Source organism: Manacus candei, unplaced genomic scaffold (assembly GCF_025592945.1).
Source record: "Manacus candei isolate 608988 ecotype Guabito, Panama unplaced genomic scaffold, ASM2559294v1 h1tg000023l, whole genome shotgun sequence".
Taxonomy (NCBI): Eukaryota; Metazoa; Chordata; class Aves; order Passeriformes; family Pipridae; genus Manacus; species Manacus candei.
Genome location: NW_026138071.1, coordinates 18,648,037 through 18,669,863, shown reverse-complemented (window position 1 = coordinate 18,669,863; position 21,827 = coordinate 18,648,037). Strand labels below are relative to the sequence as shown.

Sequence of the window (21,827 nt, the reverse complement as noted above, 5' to 3'; positions counted from 1 at the left end):
GAATGTTTACTTTTTGGAATTCCCCATTTTGTTTGCAGTTGTCAGGATACAGCTTGTGGGATTCATCTTTCATCTACAGCATTGCTTCTCTGTATTCTGTGCAGACTTGCTTCAGAGGACATCAAATACTGTAGTTTTTATGGCTGAATGTTGGTAGCTCCTGCTAAAGGTGGAAAAAAAGGCCAGTGTGAAGGTAAAACAAGTATAAATAGTAAAAATATATAAGCCCAAGTGAGCAGAATGTTCTGGGGAAACATGGGATAAGTGGACTGATTGTAACTACAGCATAGTCAGAATTTAAACTTTAGCCTTCATGTTTTTCAGCATTCACACACAGGCTGCCCCTCATTGCCTTCTTATGACAGGGCGAGAACAGTAACAAATGCTGAGCTAAAAGACAGTACATAAAGTTGATTTTCTGCCATTTTATGTCCCACAATGTAGAAGTACCAGAGGTGCATGTTCCATAAATGCAACCCTGTATTTACAGCAATAACAGGAACCTGTTGTCATGCTCATGGGCAACGGTGCATTAGAACACTGCAAATGCCCAACTTAGGCAATGCCCTTTTTTTTTTTTTTTAAATTGGAATTCCCAGCATTCTCAATATAAATAGAATTAAAGTGTCATACAGTAATAATGACTCCTCTGCTCTTGCCAGCACACAAGTGGGTGAAGGATCTGGTTTTGATAACAAGGTATCTATCTGCCCAACAGTTGCACTGAACTCACCTTCAATATGTTGACTGAAAATGTCCAATAGCAGCTGGAGTGCTGTTGCTTGTTGTTGCTCAGGCACTTGAGCAGTAAGATTCCCCCTACAGAACTGCACAGGGCTTTGCCAAGTGTTAGCCTATCAGGCTGAAGTTTTGGATTTAATGTATCTCTGAATGGGCTTATATTAGAAATCTGAGGTGGTCGTGTAGCCCAGTCTGAACAGCAGAGGGATGTGTGGGAAAGACACAGAGCAGGCACACAGCTTGAACTGATTGAATGGCAGGGAAGAGAGGTGTAGAGCTCCCATTTATCCCCAGATCTTCAACACCTGCTGGCCTGTACTTTATGTGCACCAGAGTTTAGCAAAGTGGTTTTCTCTTGAAGTATGAAACGGCTTTTGCTTTTGACAATGTCCCTCTGAATACCTCTGCACCATGTGCTTGCAATTGTACCTTCAGCTGAATTGACAGCAGTGCATTCAGTGGAGTGAACGGGGACTAAGAAAAAAAAGAAATTAAGAACCTTTCCCCTGACATCTGTCATTTTTCCAGCTTCACTTGCATTCTGATCTGCCTGGAACATTAGTAAGAGCCCTAGCTTATTTTCTTCCTCAGCTATGGCTATGAAAAAGAAGTAATTGAAAAATTAAATGTGTGGTGATTCCGATGTATTGACTGTTTTTTGTCATGAGTCCTCTGGGGGTGGCAGAACCAGCATATTGGTCAAGCTGATAAGGTACATGAAAGACCTTCAGGTTTTGACAATGTGTGCAGTTAGATGTGGTGTACCTGGAGTTGGAGGAACAGTTATTTAAAAATGAGTCACTAATGTCCATATCAGAATTCATGTGGAACAATGGTGAAATGATAGGGGAGAAAAATGAATGGGAAGAAAAAATGGCTAAGGAATATATAGGCATATTACAAGGGAAGAGGAATGTGAATATTTTACCATGTGATTGAATCTGGTAGGTTTTCCTGGTTTTCTGCTTAAATGTCTTTGCCTTCTTAAACCCCGGAGTTCAGTTATTCCTAGTGATGTAATGTTTCCAGGAATTTTATAAAGGGAATTTTTTTCTGTTATTTTTCTTGAGACTTATGGAAGATTAGAAAGTAATTTTAATAGAATGTCTGAATATATGTCCTTGCAAAAGTGATGGCTTCTTTTTAACATGGCAGTCTGGACTTCCCCATTTAAATTGCAGCAGGGTAGAGGCTGGTAAAACTGAAACACAGAAACCGTAGGGACTTCATCTTCTCATCTTTGGTGAGTTCATGCCGGATTCTGTGGCGCCAGTATCATATTAAACATCTGTTGTTTTGATTCTTCTGTTTAAATAGATTGGATTAGAAGGGGAGAAAAACCATCATCTCCTCCCCCTTACCATTCTGTCCAAAGCTTACTTACTATGAAGACAAATCTTATTTCCTTTTAGAAAAGGCTTCACTGACATGGAGTATTTGATTTTTTGGAAACTGATTCTGACTCAATTTTCAGCTACATCAAGATATAAGATCTAATCATTGTACATTATGTTCAGATAGGCTGCATGTAGGCTCCTCTGTAAATCTGTATCAAGTCCATTGATTCTGATAGGCTTCACTGTCTTAACTGGCATGCTCTGGAATTACAGCAGTGTGACTGAAACCAGGACCTGTTTAAACCTGTGTTGTTTAGATCTAGGAAACATTTTGTTTAGTGTTGTAACTGCAGGAGAGAAGTACTGTGTTCTGACAAGCAACAGAGAATATCTACTGAGGGTCTCTGTATACTCTTAAACCTAAAGGCAAAACATTATGACTGTTAAATCTATGGTTCTTTTAAATGCTATGGATATATCAAGAGGACCATTTGCATGTTGATACAAGATGGAAACAAGGTCTTTTGTGTAACACCAACTATACTTGATCCCTGTTCAAAGTATAGAAAAGCTACTGACAGTGAATTCTAACACCTCATCCTATGCTGAGTAACCAAAATATCAAACTACCAATCCAAGACCTGCTGAAAGGTAAGATCTCCCCCCTGAAATTAATAATGCAAGAGTCAAAGATGACTGTGGTCTTAAAAGCACACAAATTCAGGTCTCTGATGGAACTCAATGAAATTCTGTCAGATTTTGACAATTTGATTTTTTTTTTTAATTTTTTTTTTTAAAGATGAAAAAGGTCTTTCAAGTGTGCATGACTTTACCGAGATCTGGGCTAAAGTTGATGCAAAACCTGAGAGGAAAAGAATGGGAGAGATATGGCAGTTTGTGCTCTTTGAATTAGAAAACAAATTACTGTCTTGTCGTTAACAGGGGACATTAGAAAACAGACATTTGTGGTGAATCCCAACCACTGTATTATGAACAACGCTTCCCACTAATGCACACCCATGCCACGCCTTTCAGACTTTGGTTCGAAGTCCATGTTTTGAGCAGATGGCTCTGTGTATCCACATCCACTCTTTGATCAGCAGTGTGCCTGCTCATCACACAAATGAGGAATTTATGTCACCCAGTAGCCTTCAATGCTGCACGTACTTTAAAAAAGGAGAGTGTGGTGTTGTTATCCTCCCAATCCCCAAACAAGTCCTATATGACAAAGAATTCTCAGCCTGGCTGGCAGAGTCTGTGGTAACACTTTGGTTACTGCAGTAAACTCAAAATTGCTGAGGTTTCCGCCAAATGGTGTGTGCAGGGATGTGTGAACAGATATGGTAGTGACACCACTTAGAGCGGAGAAGAATTTAAGAAAGTCCTCCTCTCTGGTGTTGAACAGCTTCAGAAAGCAATAATGTAATTCTAATACTCGATTTTGGACTCCTCAAATGATACAAGTGATTGAGACTGCCCTGTTGAAAGTAACTAGTACTTTTTAGTGGCAAGGAAAATGATGCCTTTTTCATCTATTCATATTTTACATATCAATTCATACTGACTGCTTAAAATCCTTAGGTTTATCTTGAATTTGGCACCCAGCCCTGCATCAGATATTGCTGCATATTCATCTTCATTCTTTGGTGAATTTGTTTGAATTTCCAATATTTCTTCTGTATTTTGCCTCTGCTCATTTTTTGACCTATCTGGTATGCAGAAATCCATGAGATAGCTCTGTGCGTGCATGTGGGAATGTTTTTCAAGAATTGGGATAGAGGGAGAGTTGAAGGAGAGGAATTAATTCAGTGAGCATTTCCTGAAGGCTCTTGCAAGTGATTTCAGCTGTCTTTCACATGCAGTTTAGAGCAGCTGTGGTCTGACTGAAGATCAGAACTTTTCTATTCTAAATTTATAGACCATATACAATAGGAAGTGTTATGAGAGGGACTCTTTTGGATAAGTAATCTAGATTATTGGGATGTTTTGCTATAATTGGCATATCATGTTTCTCCATACATTTTTTGTGAGTTCTGGTTTGCATTCAGAGATGGTTTCAAACATTTGAAGAAATTTCTTTGCTTAAATTATACATTATAGGCTGAAATTCTCAGTAGCAATCACAGAGCATTTATTGCAATGTTTATTTAGTTTTACAGTATCTTAAACTCATGCTGAGACCCCCTGTTGGTCACAGGCTACTAGTTTTCCAATGGAATAAATTGCACAGACATGCAAATTGACATTTTGAAGTTTTGAATATGAATATTGTAACTGATACAGAAATCTACATTTTTGTGGTTTGAGTTACATTTTCAGCATTCCATACTGTACATGTCTTGATTTGGATGGCTCGATAGACTCATCCAGATGGAGCAGCTGTCTTTCCTAGACCAGACTCAGCCAGCTTCTCACTGGCAGCTGAAAAGCCACTCATTTCACGCAATTTACAGGACAATTTAAATTGTTTTTTGCAACAATTAATTTCAACCCAAGTTTTGCCTGTAGTTTGAGATCTCTGCCAATGTGCTTACATCAAACAAAATTGGTGATTCAAACTTGATTGGGCTTTTTTTAGTGTATGAATTGCAACTACTACTACTACTTGTTGTTAGCCGACAGTAGTCTGTGCAACTCACTGTAGCCTTGTGCTTCTCTCACCTGAGCTTCTGTCACCTGAGCTCACAGGAGAGATGCAACTGCAGGAAACTGCAGTGCTGGTGTTGGTGCTAAACCAGAGAAACAGCCATTCTGTTTGCTTAGATGTTGGGTGAGAAATCAAGAGTAGGTTGTAGTTCTGCCTGTCAGAGCATGATCTTCAGCCTTACTCTCTGAAAAACCATGTTCCTCAGCCATTTAGTTGTCATATAGAGGTGCAGAGGGCACAACCTGCCACCATTACACATTTAAGTAACAAGCTGATGATTAATGAGACTTAAATCAACTTGAGAGTGTAACTAAAGCATGTATTTCTCCTTTGGGGAATCTGTGCATGTGCCTATCTAGTGCTTTCTGCTGCAGAAATGTCAGAAAATGCAGGAGAAAACCTCATAACTCAGGAGTCCTCATCAAACTTTCTCTACATGTTTTTCCTTCCAATCTCTCTGAAATGTTTTTGTTTAAATTGTAGAAGTTGCTTTAAGCATATGTGGTTAGATCTATTTCCTAAGGTATGTGTGATAAAATCTAGGGGAGTATGTTAAGTTTATACTGGAAATTTATCAGCTTATACAAAATTAATTTAAATTCAGTAAGTTTTTTTTTCCTGAATGAAAACCCTCACCACTGGGTTATGGGCTGTGTGTCGAAAGGAACAGGCAGAGCTGCACCAGCTGAAGATCTGTACTGTGGGTGAGCTGATGTGCCCTTCCCTGGTGGGGATTCTCATGATCATGGTGCTGATCTTGTGGGTGGTGCCACAGTGGATGGCATTATCCACACACGCTGGTTTAGGTCACTGGAACATTTGGTTTCCTCTCCCCTTGTTTTTAATTCAATCTCTTGGTTGAGAGAAGACTGAGATTAAAAAAATAAACCAAATGCCAACAAGAGAGAAAAAACAGTCCTGCTCTGCCAGGACTGTAGGAAAGGGGTGGCAACCGTCCAGAAGCAAAGATGAAAGTCTCAAATCAAGAAGAAAGCTGAAAGAACCAGCTGGGAAAAAGAAAACACATGAACAGAAAATACAAGTGTGACATTAAACCAAGGACCAAGTGGTGAACCCTTGTCTTAATGCTTTTAATGTGCGTGTCAGTGCATGGTGGGGTTTGGAAACTGCAGAGGCAGCTTACGTGTGCTAGTCAAGTGAACAGTTTATACCAGAAGGTCAGTGCAGAATGAAAAAATTGCAATAGAACAATGTGTATTGCACAGCCTCTCAAAAATGAGCCTACCCCCTACTTCCCATCAATTAAAAAAAATAGGTCAGTTGCAGTAATTGACCATTGTCTTTATTCCCCTCACTTGTAGTATGTTCAAAGAAATTAAGAGTACATAGAAGTTCTTTACTGTTTCATATTGTCCTACCAGGGCATTATGAATATGCAGAAATGGTTTTTAGGGGAGGAAAAAAAATATTTTTGTGAGTAGAATCACCATCAGTGCCTTGATTCTGGATTGCCAGGTTTGTTTTTGACTCAATTCTTTTGCAGTTTTAAAATCAACTCAGGCTGGCCATTGTAATTTCACATCATTATTTTAAATGAAAGAACTGCGTGGAAGGGAAGAGTCTTATAAAACATTTTATAAGATTACAGATTATCCAAAGGACTGCCAGTCAAAAAGTATTAAGTCTAAAAAGTATTTTTGTAGGTTTTAGGATGATTTATGGACAGAGTTAATACAGATGCATTCAAAAATTATGTTGTACTTACACTGGTATCACTTCATGTTAATATGGTTTGTTATTGTTTCTTTGTCTGCCACAGTCCTTTTCCAAACAAGAGGAAGGTGTAAAAATGCTCCTGCTTCTAACTGTGGTCCATCAAAACCTACCTTTCTAGGTACGTTCTGTGTATCTATTACAGGTGATAAGTGTAGTAAATCTAATGGATTTGATGTTTGAAAGTGAAACAACTAATGCCAGCTGGGGTTTCTAAAGTCTAAATTAATATTAATCTTTCTAAGCTAAGCCAACACTTCAAGTGACATGACCTTTTTAAAAAGTATTTTGTAAATCTTTTGGGGAAGGCAAGAAACCATATTAAGGTCACCTTATGACATTTATGAGTCTTTAGACATATGCATATAAGAGGAATCCATTTATTTTTATCAGCTGCTTAATTGGCTGGAGGTGCTCCACAGCTCTCTGATTGCAAAATACTACAGTAATTCCAGAAGTCATGCTCAGGTGTAATTTATCTGAAAGAAAAACTGAAAAGAGTGTAATAAACATAATACACAAAATAGCTCAAGACTTTACATGGAATTGTCACTGGGAATCTTGAAGAGAAATTTAACAGTTTCCTAACTGTCTTCACTGCCTTGCTTTCCACTAAAAACATCTGCAAACTTTACTTGGTTAAGACCTCCAAAAGTCAGGTATACTGTATTAAGGATTACTGAGGGAGGATTTTACTCTTTTTTGTTTTAATACTAAAAAATTATTAGAGATATTTTTAAACTTTTATGAACAGTAGACCAATGATTGCTACAATAGGCTGGCATATCCACAAGTGTAGTGTGAAATTATACACATCTCTAATAGTGAGGACAAGGGAGTGCTGCATGTTCCTGCTCAAAAGATGCTTTGTATTTTTGGTAAGTTTACAAAACAAAATAGCTATTCAGACTTTATTTACAAGTTCCAGTCTGTGGGGTAAATAGAAGGCAATGTTTTAAACGAATCAAGGTTAAAGAAGAAAAAAATTAGCTGCTATATTAATGTATGAATGGCATATATTGCTTTAGAATGGACAAACACGTACTAAGAACATGCACATGGATAATGAGGACAAGACACCGATTCCTTGTAAGCAGCATTTGTTAATATTCTGTTAATTGCAGTACTTCACTTGCAGACCAAAGGGATCAGAGATCTTCCCCTGTACCCTTGCCATTTTCACTACAGTTTTGCTGTTCTGGTATTTCTTAAAACTCCTTACTCAGAACTTGTCTATCTTATAAACCTGAAGGTCAGAGCTGTCACTCTTCAAAGAAAATTGTCTTGCAATTAAAACATTTGACTTAGTTGTTCTGTACAGGTCTTACATTTATTGAAAGGCAAGACATTAGTGAGGCTATTCAAGTTTGTTTTCCACACTGCTGAACTATATGCTGGTTTAACATCACACACATGGCATCTAACAAGCTGCAGGAATAGCTTTTTCATTTTAATGCTGAACCAAAAGCAAAACCACCAGCAGAGAAACTGAGCATGTTTGGATAGTACTTATTCTCTATCACCCTAAAAGCTATTGCAGCTTCTTGTATCCACTCTTTCTAGGAACAAATCACTTAGTCTTCTGCCTTCTCTGTGTGATTCTCCACTTGTTTCAATACATCTGTTGCTTTCTAGAAGCAAGATATACTGCATTAGTTGTACTGCAACACAACATGTACTGTGGCACAAGGCACGCACATTTACAGAGACATCTACAGCCCTAATTTATGAGCTCCAACAAATTGGAATATTTCATCTGCCAGTAAATCTGTCAAGTTCCTTTATATCAAGCCCCTTGCAGTGCAAACATACCAAATCTTCATCCTAGAAAAAAGCCTGCGTTTATCAATTAAGGACTTTTGTAAGAACTGCCAACAGCCCTGTTGAGAGGAGAGCTGAAATCTGATTTTCTTCTGAAATGATGCACTAAACCAATGAACTGTTGATAAGATCTTTATTTTTTTTTCAGGGGAAAACAGGTAAACTCAAAAAATAATTTAGTCAGTGAGTAGTTTTTCTGTAAGTATCGGCAACAATTTACTTCTTATTAAAAGGGCTATACAAATAGTCATTTAGAAGATGTTAATTCAAAGCCATCAGAAAGGGAGGAAGTTCCCTTTGCTTTGCTTCACATGAATCCTATTTGTTTTTTGCTATTTTTCTGTGACAAATATGGATATAGGTTACCAATATAAAACCGGGAACAGCTCTCTGAGCAACAAACTCGTCATTTCTTCAGATGTTGATTGTGTAGGGATGTTAACAGAGAGCAACTGCTGAAAAATTCCTTTTTTGTAAAAAAAAGTCTTCTGGCTGTTGACCTTCATGCCCCAACATCAGTGGCTGTAGCTGGGTATCTGTAGCAATACAGTTTGTTGTCTGCACCGCCACTCAGTAACAACTGATGAGAGAAGAAAACTGTGATTAATATCAGAACTAAGCACAACAAGTACACAAGTCGAGGACTCAATTTTTCTTTCCTTTGAAGACATAAAAAGAAGTAATGAATAATGAACTGTTAATGCATGACTAAAACCCAGAATCATTGTGCAGAACCAACTTTGTTTCTTACCCTCCTCTTAAAATTACAAGTAAAGTTTTCGTAGGAACTTTGCTAAAGTTCTTCCTGACTTTTACTGACAACAGGAGCCACAATGAGAATCTTGGGATGTCAACAAAATGGGGGTTTTTTGGTCATTTTAAAAACGTGTACCACTACAGTAGCAGGTAAGTTTCCTATAGAGGATTATATAGTTTCCCCCTTCTACGTGTACTGGCATGCACAAGCTTCCACTTCATGCTGCCACTTTAGTCTCAGTGGCAGAAAATGGTGCCCTGGAACGTGTATTTTCTCCGTGAGGTGCAGTGCTGTTCTCGTGGCTCTCCTTGTTTGGAATATCAGTGTAACACTGAGTTAATGCTACAGAGCTCCAGCTCCCACCCCACTCCTTTGCACAGGAGTGTGGGGATGTGCTGCAGTGCGTGTGACAGTAACACCCGCTTATCAACCACAGCACAACTCAAACTTCCTGTTCTCTCTTTAACCATAACACTCCATGACTGCTTTTAGCCCTCATCCTAACCACCACTCATAAATTCAGTAACTTGCTCTTCAGATTCTTACCCCTGCTTCTGTCCAGTCCACACATAAAACTTTGTCTTCATGAGCAGCCAAGTCATACAGAGGAGCTTTGCAACTAGTAAAAAACAGGTATTTACAGTCACATGTTTGAAATTACGTGAGCAATCACAGAAAATAGAATTGGTCCCTGGAAGAAATAATATCACAAAGCTATCAAACAGATGTGATCAAGCAATTATCTGTACTTTCTTAAAGTAGTTATATCTACCATCTGTGATGTTTCCACTGCTTTCCCCAGAGCTGATCACATTAGTATTATCCTCCCCTACATCCCCAAAGAGCAAAGCAGCAACGTCCTTCATCTAGTTGCAAACTACCTTAATACTGAAATTTAACCAGTGTTTAGGAACAGTTTATTATTTAGTTTCTTTCTTCCATGTGTGGATGCTGCTCAACTGTGTGCATTTTCCAGAAAAGCCATTTCTGTCTTCTGAATGCAAAGCATTTCACTGCTTGGAAACCTGTAATGAAGGATCTGAAAAGCGTATCAAGTGAAACTTCACACTGTTAGGTTCTTTTCTTAGAAAGAGAATTATTTTGTTCCTTAAAATAGAATAGTGGTCAGCAGACCACTTGCTGTTCCTAATCTCGGTTGCTGCTTTTTGCATGTCACCAAATGCTGCTGTTACTGCCAGGTAAGTCCCATTGGAGCACCATGCAGCCCCCTCAGATATTAAGCCACAGGCCCCCTAGTAGTCTAAAAGTATTTTTCTCTCTTTTATTATATGCCTGACTCCCAAAACCTAGAGGATTCTCACAGATGCCACAGGAGATTCTAATCAATGTCTCTGACTGCTTTTGTTATTGAACAACAACAAAATGCAGGTTTATGTTACCTCCTCGTGTCCCAAAGCTTCACAATGTTGTCCAGAGAACCAGAGATCAGCTGATGCTCATGGGTAGGTGACCACTTCACACATGTCACCCAGCCTGTGTGAGAAGTCAGAGACAGCAGAACCAAGGAGCCATCTAAACAGAAAAGGAGGAAAAAAACCCAGACATCAGCAGATGCCAGCTGCATACAAAATCCAGTGAGAAAAGCAGTCAGCAACTTCCTTGTGCAACTTCTTTTTCTCTGAGCTGTTTATGATATAGAGTACCATGTCTAAGTTACTACTATTTCACTTTAATGGTGATCTGACCAACCTAAGTATTAACCTTACAAAACAAAATAAAAAGGTTCAGTTCTGCAACTGCACAGTTGAACATTAGTAAGTTTAAGAGAAAAACCAAGCAAAACCTAAGCTCAGTTAGATTTCTAAATTACTATGTAAGGAAACAAAAGAAGTCTTACACCAGATTACAGAAAACAGATGTAATCTTTGTATTTAATAAAAGCCCCTAAGTGGCTGGTTTCAAGCAGAGGGACCAGAAATCAGTTTGAGATGTCTCCCAAGAGGAAAAAGTTCTGATTTTGAAAAACAACTCTGAGACCATGCATGTTTTTAGCTCACCTTTGCTGCGAGGATCCCATAGCCTAATATGTCTGTCAGTGCTGCCTGATGCCAGACGTCGACACAGTGGTGAGAAGGAGAGAGAATTAAACACTTTGTTTCCTGTCTGTCAGAAAAGCAAACAGTAATTCTAAGAGAGGAGCTACTATTTTGTGCAACTTCTTTTTCTCTGAGCTGGACTTGAGCTGAACCTACAGACAGAGGATAATGATCTCACCAAAGTAGATTTGAGATCTCCAGTCTCAGCATCCCAGATTTTAATGGTGTGGTCCCATGATGCACTGCAAATTTCTTCAGCATCTGACCACAGCACAGAGGAGACAGCTTCTGTGTGGCCAGAGAGGGTTGCCAGGGGAGTCTAGAATTTAATGGTGACAGATTGGATTGAATATCATCAAAAAATCAATTATTTCAATAAATAAAAATGTGTCTGATTGAACGCATCAGAAGTTTTCATACAGCCATTTTTAACAATGGGAAATTTTGTGTGGCCACACTTCTAAAGAAAAATCCTGGACAAACCTGGAGCTCATCTTACCCTCGTTAGTCCCAACTGTTCAGTTTTCTGCTTCTTCCGTGGTCTGTTTGCTGCTTCTTCCATTTCATCCTCTTCATCTGTAGGTACTGTGACAGAAGACAGGCAGACATGAGCCAGAAGTTTTTGAATTCCATCTCCATGCAAGTAATTAAACAAAACCCTGTATTTACAGTGCCTACAAATATCATGCAGGTGGATAACCATACCTGAAATTGTGTAATTAACCAAACCAGTAACTTAATATAGCCTTACAAGCTTACATCTTACCTGCAGACCAGATCTTTAACATCTTATCCCAGGATCCACTGCAGAACTGTATGAACAAAAATATTTGGTTAAAAGTTGATCCAGACAGACCCTGCAAGACAGAACTACTTGAAAAATTACCTAATGGTTATAACACATGAAGAATTGTGCTGGGATCCTAAAACAAGTGTTTGGCATAGATAAAATTATTCTTTTTCCTTCCTTTGTAGGGAAAATATCTACTAAATATCTATTTCCTTCAGCACCAAAAGGTTTTACTTTAACTTGTCTGATATTGAGTCAAGCTGGGAGCAATAACTCCACCTTTGATGCAAGTGTTGAATTCCTGCATGAAGGGGAAGAACCTCTTTACCACTTACTTTTTCTGAGTACCACTCTGGAAGTTTTTTTCCCCCACCAAAACCACTGTGAAAATTTAGGTCAAATTTGAAAATAGCTCACCATAACACAAAATTCACATGCATTTAAAGTAAAATATACTTTAAAACAAACATTTAACTTGTTTTCCAACCTAAATGATTCTATGATTCTATGGCTTAGCATTGATATAGCACTCCTAATTCTCAATAACCACCTTTATAACAAGGCTGGAAACTTATCAGTGTGTCAGTCCGAAAAACATTATGACAAGTACCTATTCAGGGACAAAAAGAAGATTTTTGGGATATGGGCTGCTAACATCCCCAAATACAAAGGTTTCTTTCCCGGAGTCACTCACTTTGGTTTTCGTACAATCCACAGCTATGGAGTCTACACTCCCAGCATGTCCCCTGCAGCAGTGAAGGGCTTTCACTTTGTTTTTCTCCACGTTCCACTCCCACAGCAGGACAGTTTGGTCCATAGAAGCACTGAGTAACAGGCACGATAAACTGTCTGAGGAAGAAAAAAGTTATGCTCACACCCAACTCAGCCTTCCAAAGTCTTTATAGTCTATAATCAGAGAAGAAATAGCAGATGGATAGAAACTTGTATGTATTTCAGTTTACATCACGTTACCCTGCAAGTACAATTAATATATTTACCACTATTTACTAATGAAGACTGCAAGGTGGATAGACAAGGTACATGTTAAAGTAATTATATTCATTACTGTTAAAAAACTATTTTACCCACACCATGACTTCATTTCTAACACTACTGACAGAGACCGAAATAATTACAGCATTTAGATAATTAAATATTCGTGGCTGAGGAATGCTGACATTTCTCCCCCAGTAACTCAAAGTATTACGACTCCCCTAACATATATACTGACCTTGTTTCACCCAGGCCACATCCTTCACTACTTCTGTATGCCCAGCTATTGTCATGATGGATTTTCCTTCCAAAGACCAGACTCGAGCAGTCTGATCGTAGCAGCCAGTTAATATCCTACAGGGTACAGAATTTGAAACATCATTGTCTTTAGGACCAACAGTGTTTTTATGAAAAAAAAGCCTCAACCAGAAACTTGGAAAAATATTAGCACAATAACTGGTTTAAAAAGAAATAGCTTGGAAAAGTAAAAAAAATCTTTTTGTTACAGAGCAAAGCTTCATTAGAGCCTACAAGCGAGGGGCTAGGAGTACAGGCCAAAAAGAAAAGCAGTGAGAGTACTGCATATTCTGGTAAGTGAAAAATCACTTATATAATTTACATAATTTAAAATTTAATTTGTCGTTTCTAGTATATTACTATAGGTTCTCAAAGCATTTTCAAACCATTGCTTAATATATGAACATCATCTGGTTGACTGGGAAATGAATGTGAAAACACAGTAGAAAAAGACAATTATGGCTGTTTGGCTTTTTTTAAAGAGAAACTCTGCATAAAGTTACACTATTCTTTCTATTTGTTGCTAATGAGCGTCACACTGGAAGTCAAGGGTTTAAGCAAAAGAGATGAGGAAATATCACTGTCCTTTAAGAGAAAGGATAGTAAACAGCATTTGTTTTGTTTGTTTATATTAGCAATACCTCATGTTCAGTGACTGGCTTTTTTCTACTTGTGTTATAGTTATTGTCAGTGAACTGCTTACAAAAGCAAGTAGCTGATTGACTTGCCAGGTTAAAAAAAATAGAAACAGAGCAAAGAGGGGAAAAAACTCCACCCATTTAACACTGCGGAGGAACAGGAATAAGCAAGACAAAACTTAGAATTGGCTTAGTGTGGTACCATTCTTCAGTGCCTTGAACAGAACTGATCCAGTCATCGTGGAAGATGCATTCTTCTGGCTGAGGGGCCATATATTTCTCCACATACTCTATTTCCACCACTTCTTCCTGAGCTCACAGAAGAAATACTTATTTAGTGAGGTTTTGGGTTTTTTAATCAATAACAATAAAATTTAACTGTAGCATGGTACAAATACACAAAAGCAAAGATCTCGGTATCTAAGTCCTTTGCCACAATAGTGGAACTAAAGTCTTTAGAAAAAAAGTGGGAATTATATTGCTTTCCATATTTTTATCAAGTTACTATTAATAGCAAGCTGAAAGCAAAAGCAAGTAATTTTGCTCTTCTTGAATTCTCTTCTGTATTTACCATACAAAACTGGTGTCTACAGCACTTCACAACGTTTTTCTGGAGGTAATATTAACCTTCCCCATTATCCCCCAAAGTAAGAGACAAAATCATATTAATGATGAACTGAATAAAACAAGAATTTTCCCTCTGGACTGTACACAGACAAAAGAATGGGTAACGATGTTCCTTGCACTGCTCAATCCCATAGTCTCTAATCACTTTGCAGTTCGGAATGGATTTAAAAATACATGGAATTCTCCTGGGAAAGTCATAAAAGAAGTAAAACCGAGCAAGGAAATCTACCTAGTCAGGATGATAGTGTAATACCTAAAGCAGATTGAAGTAAACTGGCTACGTCTGTTCTGCTGCCCAAGAAGGGGAGAAACTGAGTATAACTTACCGTGGAGATATTTTCCATTTCCATGTGTGTGACCAGTGGCACTCGCAAGAACTGGCCATTGATAAGGAAATCAAATTCCACATATTTGTGATCCTCTAAAACAAATTAGGAAAAATCCATGTTCAGGTGTCACTATTTATTTGATACCATCAAGAACAGCATCATTTTGTGGCTAGTACAGGAGAAGGAGACAGGAAGAGGTTAAAAAAAGACCAAAACAAAACTAAACAAAAACCCCCAAACCAACCAAAAATGACAGAAAAAAAAAACCCCAACCAAATCAGTTAGTTTCTTCTCCCAGTTTTAAGTGAGTAGCCCATGAATCCCAGTGGATTATTTCAGAGGATGAAAAATTTGCTGTTGGGGTTCAAAGAGTTAAGTTCACCTCTTATTGTAATTTTTCTGTAGCTATGTGTAATCAAACCCCAGTGGTGCTTCCATACTGTTCTGTATGGGTCTTGCCACTGCTAGTCCACATCTTTGTTACCATCAGCTAGAGCCCTGTATTTGTGGCAGCAAAATGAAAATCCTAGGAACTTTTGGTTCACACTTCTCCCTCTGTAATGGCATAGTTGACACAGGCCCCACATTTTGGCAGAAGCACTGCACTGTGCACTAGCTTTCTATTCAAGGTTGTTTGCGAGTTCATGGGTTAAAAGCAACTTGCAGAAGACTCAAGAAGATACCATTGGTCCAGTTTCTTATAGATCACGGGATTTTTCAACAGCATGGCACAGGTGTCTTTCCCCAGAAAATCTTTCGAGTCAGTCAGGCCCATTTCAGCTGGCACTGACAGAGGGGCTGAGCTTTTCTCAAAGGCTTTCATAAAACCCAAACATTTGGTTTCATCAGTTCTCGTGCCAGGCTTTGGGCAGCGCTTCCACTCCCATCTGCTGTGGCAGCCTAGCCTGTGGCGCTGGGCACACACTATCCCAGCCTCTGGAGCATCTCTGCCGGGACTGCCGCCCAGCCCCGGTACCTGCGGGGTTTCAGACGGAGTTCCAGGAGAGCCTAACTGTGGGCAGCCAGGCCCAGACAGCCGGACCGGGCGGGCTCAGCTGCCGCCGTCCCCGCCGAGGGTCCCCGGGTGCCCCGACTGTGACAGCCCGAGGTCCTGCGGCGGCACCGGCGCTGCCCGGCCCGGCCCGGCCGGACACGGGGACACCGGGGGGCTCCGAGGGGCCGCCCCCGCCGCGGTACCCACCGTGCGCTGCCGCCAGCAGCTTGTTGATGAGCTGGCTGAGGTCGGTGGTCTCGGAGGCCGCGGGCACCGAGAAGGGCACATCCTCCACGGCGAACCTGCGGGCACAGCGCGCCGTTACCGCCTCCGCGTTACTCGCGCCCCGAACCCACCCCCGGCCCGCGAGGGGCGGCCCCTCACCTGCGGTTTTCGGTGCGGAACCGCGCCGTGAGCTGCGCCATCGCCGCTGCTGTCGCCGCTGTCGCCGACACCGACCACGTGTCGTGACGAGCCCCCTCTCAGCCCCACGCGGCCACGCGCCTGCCGCGCTCCCGAGACGCCGCGCGCGCCGCCGCCTTCCCGGCGCCCCCCGCGCGCCCCCGCCCCGCTCCGTGCCGAGGGCGGGCGCGCGTGCGCGGAGCGGCGGCGCGCATGGCAGAGCTGCGGCGGAGCCGAGCCCAGGTGGGGGGACGCGCCCCCGGCACCTGCCCCCGGCGCGGCGGCACCGGGCCGGGCTGTCCCGCTAACCCCGCCCGGGGCCGCGCGGCGGAGCGGTGTGACGGGCGCGGGCCGAGGGGGGAGGCGCCCTCTGCGCCCCTCAGGGCTGGGGCGCGGGGGGCGCGTCCGGGGGTCGCTGGCAGGCGCTGGAAGGGCTCCCGTGGCCGCCCCTCAGCGGCGCTCTCGGCGCTGTGCCCCGGGCGGGCGGCGGGGGCAGCCCCTCGTGTGGCGCTGAGGGGCGCCGGAGTGGCGGTCTCTGCTTGGAGCAACTCGGGTTGTGTTTCTGGGCATGTCGAGCGACACACCCACCGTAAAGTGCCTGCTGAAAGTAGCAAACCCAAGGCGCGGTGGGCTTTGAAAGGAGCTGTAAGTGAGTTTGTGTTTTGGGAGAAGGCTGCTTGTGTGAGGACCTGCGGTGTGCTCGGGTTACGCGTACATTTTTTCCCACCTTTTTGACAGTCGTTCGTGGCCTCTGGTGAACAGCTGGGCTTTCCCCGGTGGTGACTCGGGTTGTGGGGACTCCACTTGTTGAAGTGGGCAGGTGTTGGTTCTTGTTTTGTGAGACTCTGGAATCTCCTCTATTTCTTAACTATACTTCAAAGATCTTAACGTGGTCAGCATAAGTGATAAGGGTGCATCTTACAGTTACCGGTGTTATCTACACAAACATCTCTTGAGAAACCTCTTAAGTGGAAGCCCCCAGTTCTCCTTAACAGCATCTGCCTGCCCTTCCATGACAGAGATAAGCTAGATCTCAAACCTGGTACGAGTTAATATAAAGCTAATTGTAACTCCTGTACTTAAGAGTATCAACTATGCCCTAATTTCCTCCCTGATATGTAATTCGTGCCCCCCGTGAATTTGTGCCGTGGTTGGAGAGTGGCAGATGCCCTTAGGGGGAACTTTTTCAGAGAGCCTGGTTGATTTTATAAAACTTTAGGCACTTCTGGGCTGCTTATAAAAAGAAACTGGATAAATATCACTATGTATTTACCCTACTGCTGTATTTTTTCCCCCGAGCTTTGTTATTAACCATAATAGATAGAGGATATGTCCCAAGACAGCTGTCCTTGCATTCTGTTGCTGGGTTCCAGCATGCTCAAAGTATGTGCCATCGGTATCTCTGGAACAAACTCAGTTTATCTCAAAGAACTAAATGTGCTGCTTTAGCAAAACTGCCATGTCTTCTTTACATCTTCAAACTGAGAGGAAATGGTTGAATGATGATGAAATCTAGTTTTCTGTTTTTTTTCATTTGCTGCTAACATGCTTCAGGCATCGTAACTGAAACACCTCATAATTTTTCGCAGATCCAAAGCTCCAAAATATTTGGTAAGCATGAGGTAACTTCGCTTGCAACTTGGTTTGGAGTGTCATCACTTGAAAATTGAATGGAAAAATAAATCTGCTTTAGATTAAAGTATTAATATATTGAGCATATGAGCAGCTTAACTTCTCAATGTTGTTTGTATCAGCAGGATGTTGTTTGTATTCAGCTTCAAAAGCCAAGGAGATGAAGATTTACTTTGCCTGTGTCCTTTATGCCTTTGCAAAGCAGCATAAATTTGTATTTTCAGAGTTGTACGGTTCCTTTCAAGTTACTCTCTTGCCTTTAACATTCTCCTTACTAAAGCTGTAAATGGTTGAAATACCAGAGCCAAGAAGGTTGATTTTGAGGAATTTACTTGCGTGGTGTGGTGAAGAAGAAGCTGGTAGGAATCATGTGCTAATATAACACAGCTTGTCTTTAAAGTAAGTACTGAAGGGAAGAATCCTAAACACTTTTCCCTCTCCTTCATCCCAAACTGCAGGAATTAAGTTTTCTTCTATTCAGTTGGGCATATTATGTGTGTAGTCTAATATATTAGTACACTTCTAACGTAGGAGCCAAGTTAATTGTCATTTTGTCTCATTGCTTGTGAATATTTGGGATTGGTCACTGCTTTAAAGGGTGTATTGTGTGCCTGAGAGCATCATCCTGTGGATGTGGCAATTCACTGTCCAATATTCTCTGTTTGCTTGAAGGTTTGTAGTGGGCAACTGAGTTCCTTAAAGCTTTCTTTGGGATAGGAGGTACATCTCTGAAGTACTGGTAGCTCTGTCTTGTCTTTCATCACTGGATTAATGCCAAATTTTGCTTCAATTTAGGTGTTTTCCTGCCCAAAGCATACTGCTGTAGACTAATAATAGTACTTTTATTTCATTTATATGTTGTTTTATAACCCTTTAAAACAAATGCAGTTTACTTCAAGATGTTGTGCATGATAGAGTTGTATCATGCAAATTCTGTCTTTTGATTATGGAAGTAGGTGAATTATGTATTTGTGTGCAGTGCTGGCATGTGTTTAAATATCAAGTGTTCTCTGGATGTGTACCGTTGTTAGTTCAGTGCTTATGGAAATATTTAGATGAAAATGATGGGAGGGTGTATATGTGTTTTGTGTCTGTGTGTGCAATGACAAGTCAAGCAAATTGTCTCATATGAAAGGCTAAACTATACTCCTGGAGCAACACACTGAAGTTTTTCTGCAGCGAGTAATAAAGGGGCAAGGATTTCTTGAGGACTTTGCTGTTAGATTGCAATGGCAAAGAAAACACCTGCAGCAATGTCTTGGCAGGAGGCTGAACTAAACTTCTGGGCTTTTTCAGGTCACCTTGTAATGAAAGAAAACGGAGCTGGCCATGACATTGCTATGGAGGGACCTAACGATTTGTTCGTAGGCAACTGCGATGGTGCAGGAGAGTCTGAGACAAATGATCAGGTTTTCCAGGTGAGGTACGAATGCTTTGTCCTTGTAGATGCTTCCGTTACATCCTCTCTGATGAACTTAAAGTGTTCTATTTCATCAGTGCACTGGGCTTTTTATGCCTTTATGGTAACACATTGTGTCTTTTAAAAAAGTAAAAAAGTTCCTTCCCTTTGATTCTTGTGCCATTCAGTTTTGAACTGATGAATATCCAGATGTTGCATGTAATGGCAACCATCAGTAATTGTATTAATAGATCCTGTTAAAGTGCTGAAGAAAGATGTGTTTGTTGTGTTAACAAAATCCTTCAAAAAAAGAATACTTGATGACATGTCTTGGAGTAGGAGAGGTTCAGAACACTTGAAAATCCGGTCAAGTTGCTTAGTGACCAGATGTGTCAAATAAGAGTCCAGGGACACAGGACATCTGTGTAGGTACTGGAGAAGGGGAATCTTTTATTTAGCTATGTATTATCAAATATTGCCAAATATTCCTGTTCAAGGAGTTTTCTGTGCGTGAATGTTCTTCTGCAGAATATTCTTTTAACATAAAATATCCTTCAGGTAGTGATTTAGTAGTGTGCTTATGATCTCTGCACAATGTCTTTAATGCAAGTAGTGTCATGTATTTGTTGCTGCTTTTCTGGTGTATTTTACAGTTTCAGCACAGGAGATTTATACCTGCAGATTTTTTGACAGGATTATTTAGCGCAAATGTGACTTTTATATAAAATTTAGAAACATTTTTCTCCGTTCTTTGATTTGTAGTGTGTAAATATTTGTAGTGGGAACGTCAGAGTTCTTTGTGCAATTACTGCAAGAGATATAACAAATTGCAGCCCTTCTTGCTTTGGCCAAATGACAACCTGACGTGTTGTGGTACATAAGGGCTGCCTGTTTTCCATTATTTTTATATACTTAATGTTTATGTTGTTAGAGCTTCAACAAGGCAGATATCTGAGCCCATGCACTTAAATTTTAAAAAAATGGGACATATTGTAAGACTTTCATTCTGCAAACTCGATAAGAATAATCTTTATTTTTTTGAGAATTTGAAAATCTGATTCTTGGCCTTGTGCTGTACAACTCTTGGATTTGAACTGGAGATTGTATTGATTGTGCTTCTTCTGTGGTAAAGAATTACAAAAATGTATAGAGATTTTTGTCTTCATAGCTAAATGCATGTATCTAAAGGCCAAAGTAGAATAGTATCTAGGATTTCTTTTCGAGTTAAATCAAGTTGGTGAATGTTTTACAGTTTCATTTTTGGTGCAAGTTCTCTCAGTTTCTGGGTAGACTTGAGGTATTTTAAAGTGATAAGTGGTTTTGGGGAGCAGATTTCAAGCAGAAGGGGTTTATTCTGCCCTTAGCAGAGAGGGTTTGTTCTGGGAAGCAGGAATATGAATACTTTTTCAGCTTGGAAATGGAAATCAGAAGTAGAACTGCTAGTATTAGCCTCTTGATCAGAAGGACAAAAACTCCCTCCAAGTATACAACACAGCACACTGGTTTTAAATGTTCTTTTCCCTTTCTTTTTTTTTTTTTTTGTTTCCTAATAGAAGTTGCTACTCAAAGTACATTTTACTGTTTTTCCTCTGTGAAAGCATCTAACGTGCATGGATTCCAGGGATCCACTGTTTGGCCAGAGTGACTCTCCTGCTGCCTTGCCCATCACAGTCCACCTCTTAGGCAGTTCTGCAGCCTCGGCTGTGCCGGCACGGCCACCCCAGCCACGGGCTCCCTCTGCAGAGGAGTTCCAGCTGGCAGACCAAACCAGGCAGCCTCTCTGTGAGCTGCAGCCCCCAGGAGGGCCCAGTGCACCCATGGTGAGTGTGTCTGAAAACGGGGCTGGTGGTGTGTTCACAGACGAGGGAGCCCTTTGAAGAACTCTCTTACATGCTGCTTGTTTGTTGTAGCAACAGCTGATTCAGACTTTAGCAACAAGGTGAAACTTTTCAGTGGTTCAGTTCATGCTTCAGTTTCCCCCCCTCAGGTAGGCAAATCCTTCATGGTCTTCAGCCGTTACTAATAATAAACAACAACTTAATGTCTTTTGCCATTATCAAGCCTGGATGCTGTTGTGTATGAGATCTCATGCTTCTACTGCTGCTGCATTCTCTATATTCCCTGGATAAGTCTATGTTTTTTCTGGAGGGATTGGAACATTAGCAATAAGCTAACCCATTATATTTCACATTCACCCTCACCCCGCAATTAATTTGCTTAAAACATTGCTTTGTAATTTTAACAGCTGTTTTGTAAAAAGGTAACTCTTACCTAGAGGCCTTGGTTGGCATGTATTGTGCTGTCACTAAAGACACTTCACCCATTTAAAGTGTAATTAATCAGAAACAAGATGATCTTTTATGTTACTCTAGGTTTTGTAACATTGTTGGGAACAAATCCTTTATAATTAACATCATAAGGAGTTACATTTTTCAAAATTCTAGGTAATTTAATTTGCATTTTTGCAAGTCCTGGAACTTTTCTTCTATCTGCTTTTGCATGAAATACTGCCCAGAGAGGTCAGTTTCTCAGAAGTAAAGGTCAAAATTTTTACATATTATGATTAATTTTGCTAGTCTGTGAAAGGGCTTACAGTGAATCCAACTATGAATGCCTTTCAGGTTTTTCATAG

General features: G+C 40.6%; 2 protein-coding genes across 9 annotated transcripts in view; one reads left to right on the top strand and one right to left on the bottom strand.

Annotated features, from left to right (window-relative positions):
• Positions 1 to 21,827, top strand: part of CARF (calcium responsive transcription factor) — a 64,137-nt gene that overhangs the window by 11,545 nt on the left and 30,765 nt on the right. For 2 of the 8 annotated variants that reach the window (XR_007904427.1, XM_051786855.1), the window contains exons 1-3: positions 13,386 to 13,467; positions 19,093 to 19,214; positions 20,794 to 21,015. Coding sequence is in view for 6 of the 8 variants with exons in the window: in XM_051786855.1 (XP_051642815.1) it covers positions 19,104 to 19,214; positions 20,794 to 21,015 (333 nt within the window). In the remaining 2 variants the exon portion in view is untranslated. Of the gene's footprint in view, positions 1 to 6,505; positions 6,581 to 13,385; positions 13,468 to 16,496; positions 18,196 to 19,092; positions 19,220 to 20,748; positions 21,016 to 21,105; positions 21,183 to 21,827 lie in introns of those variants that run through there. The other 6 variants (XM_051786853.1, XM_051786854.1, XM_051786856.1 and 3 more) reach the window with 6 other exon arrangements.
• WDR12 (WD repeat domain 12) lies at positions 8,400 to 16,325 on the bottom strand. The gene is made up of 13 exons (XM_051786889.1): positions 16,147 to 16,325; positions 15,970 to 16,064; positions 14,766 to 14,860; positions 14,015 to 14,121; positions 13,116 to 13,231; positions 12,579 to 12,733; positions 11,861 to 11,906; positions 11,594 to 11,679; positions 11,273 to 11,413; positions 11,056 to 11,161; positions 10,438 to 10,570; positions 9,584 to 9,656; positions 8,400 to 8,860 (listed from the first exon to the last, which is right to left on the bottom strand). Exons 1-13 carry the CDS (start codon positions 16,185 to 16,187, stop codon positions 8,783 to 8,785), a joined length of 1,272 nt encoding a protein of 423 aa, XP_051642849.1. The 5' UTR covers positions 16,188 to 16,325; the 3' UTR covers positions 8,400 to 8,782.

Bases quoted from the DNA above. Each gene is read 5' to 3' on its own strand.
- WDR12 (XM_051786889.1), bottom strand. From the start codon at position 16,187: ATGGCGCAGCTCACGGCGCGGTTCCGCACCGAAAACCGCAG. The intron at 16,065-16,146 runs GTGAGGGGCCGC...CTGTGCCCGCAG, and splicing joins TTCCGCACCGAAAACCGCAG to GTTCGCCGTGGAGGATGTGC. The intron at 11,162-11,272 runs GTGAGATCATTA...CTTTTCTGACAG, and splicing joins GAGATCTCAAATCTACTTTG to ACAGGAAACAAAGTGTTTAA.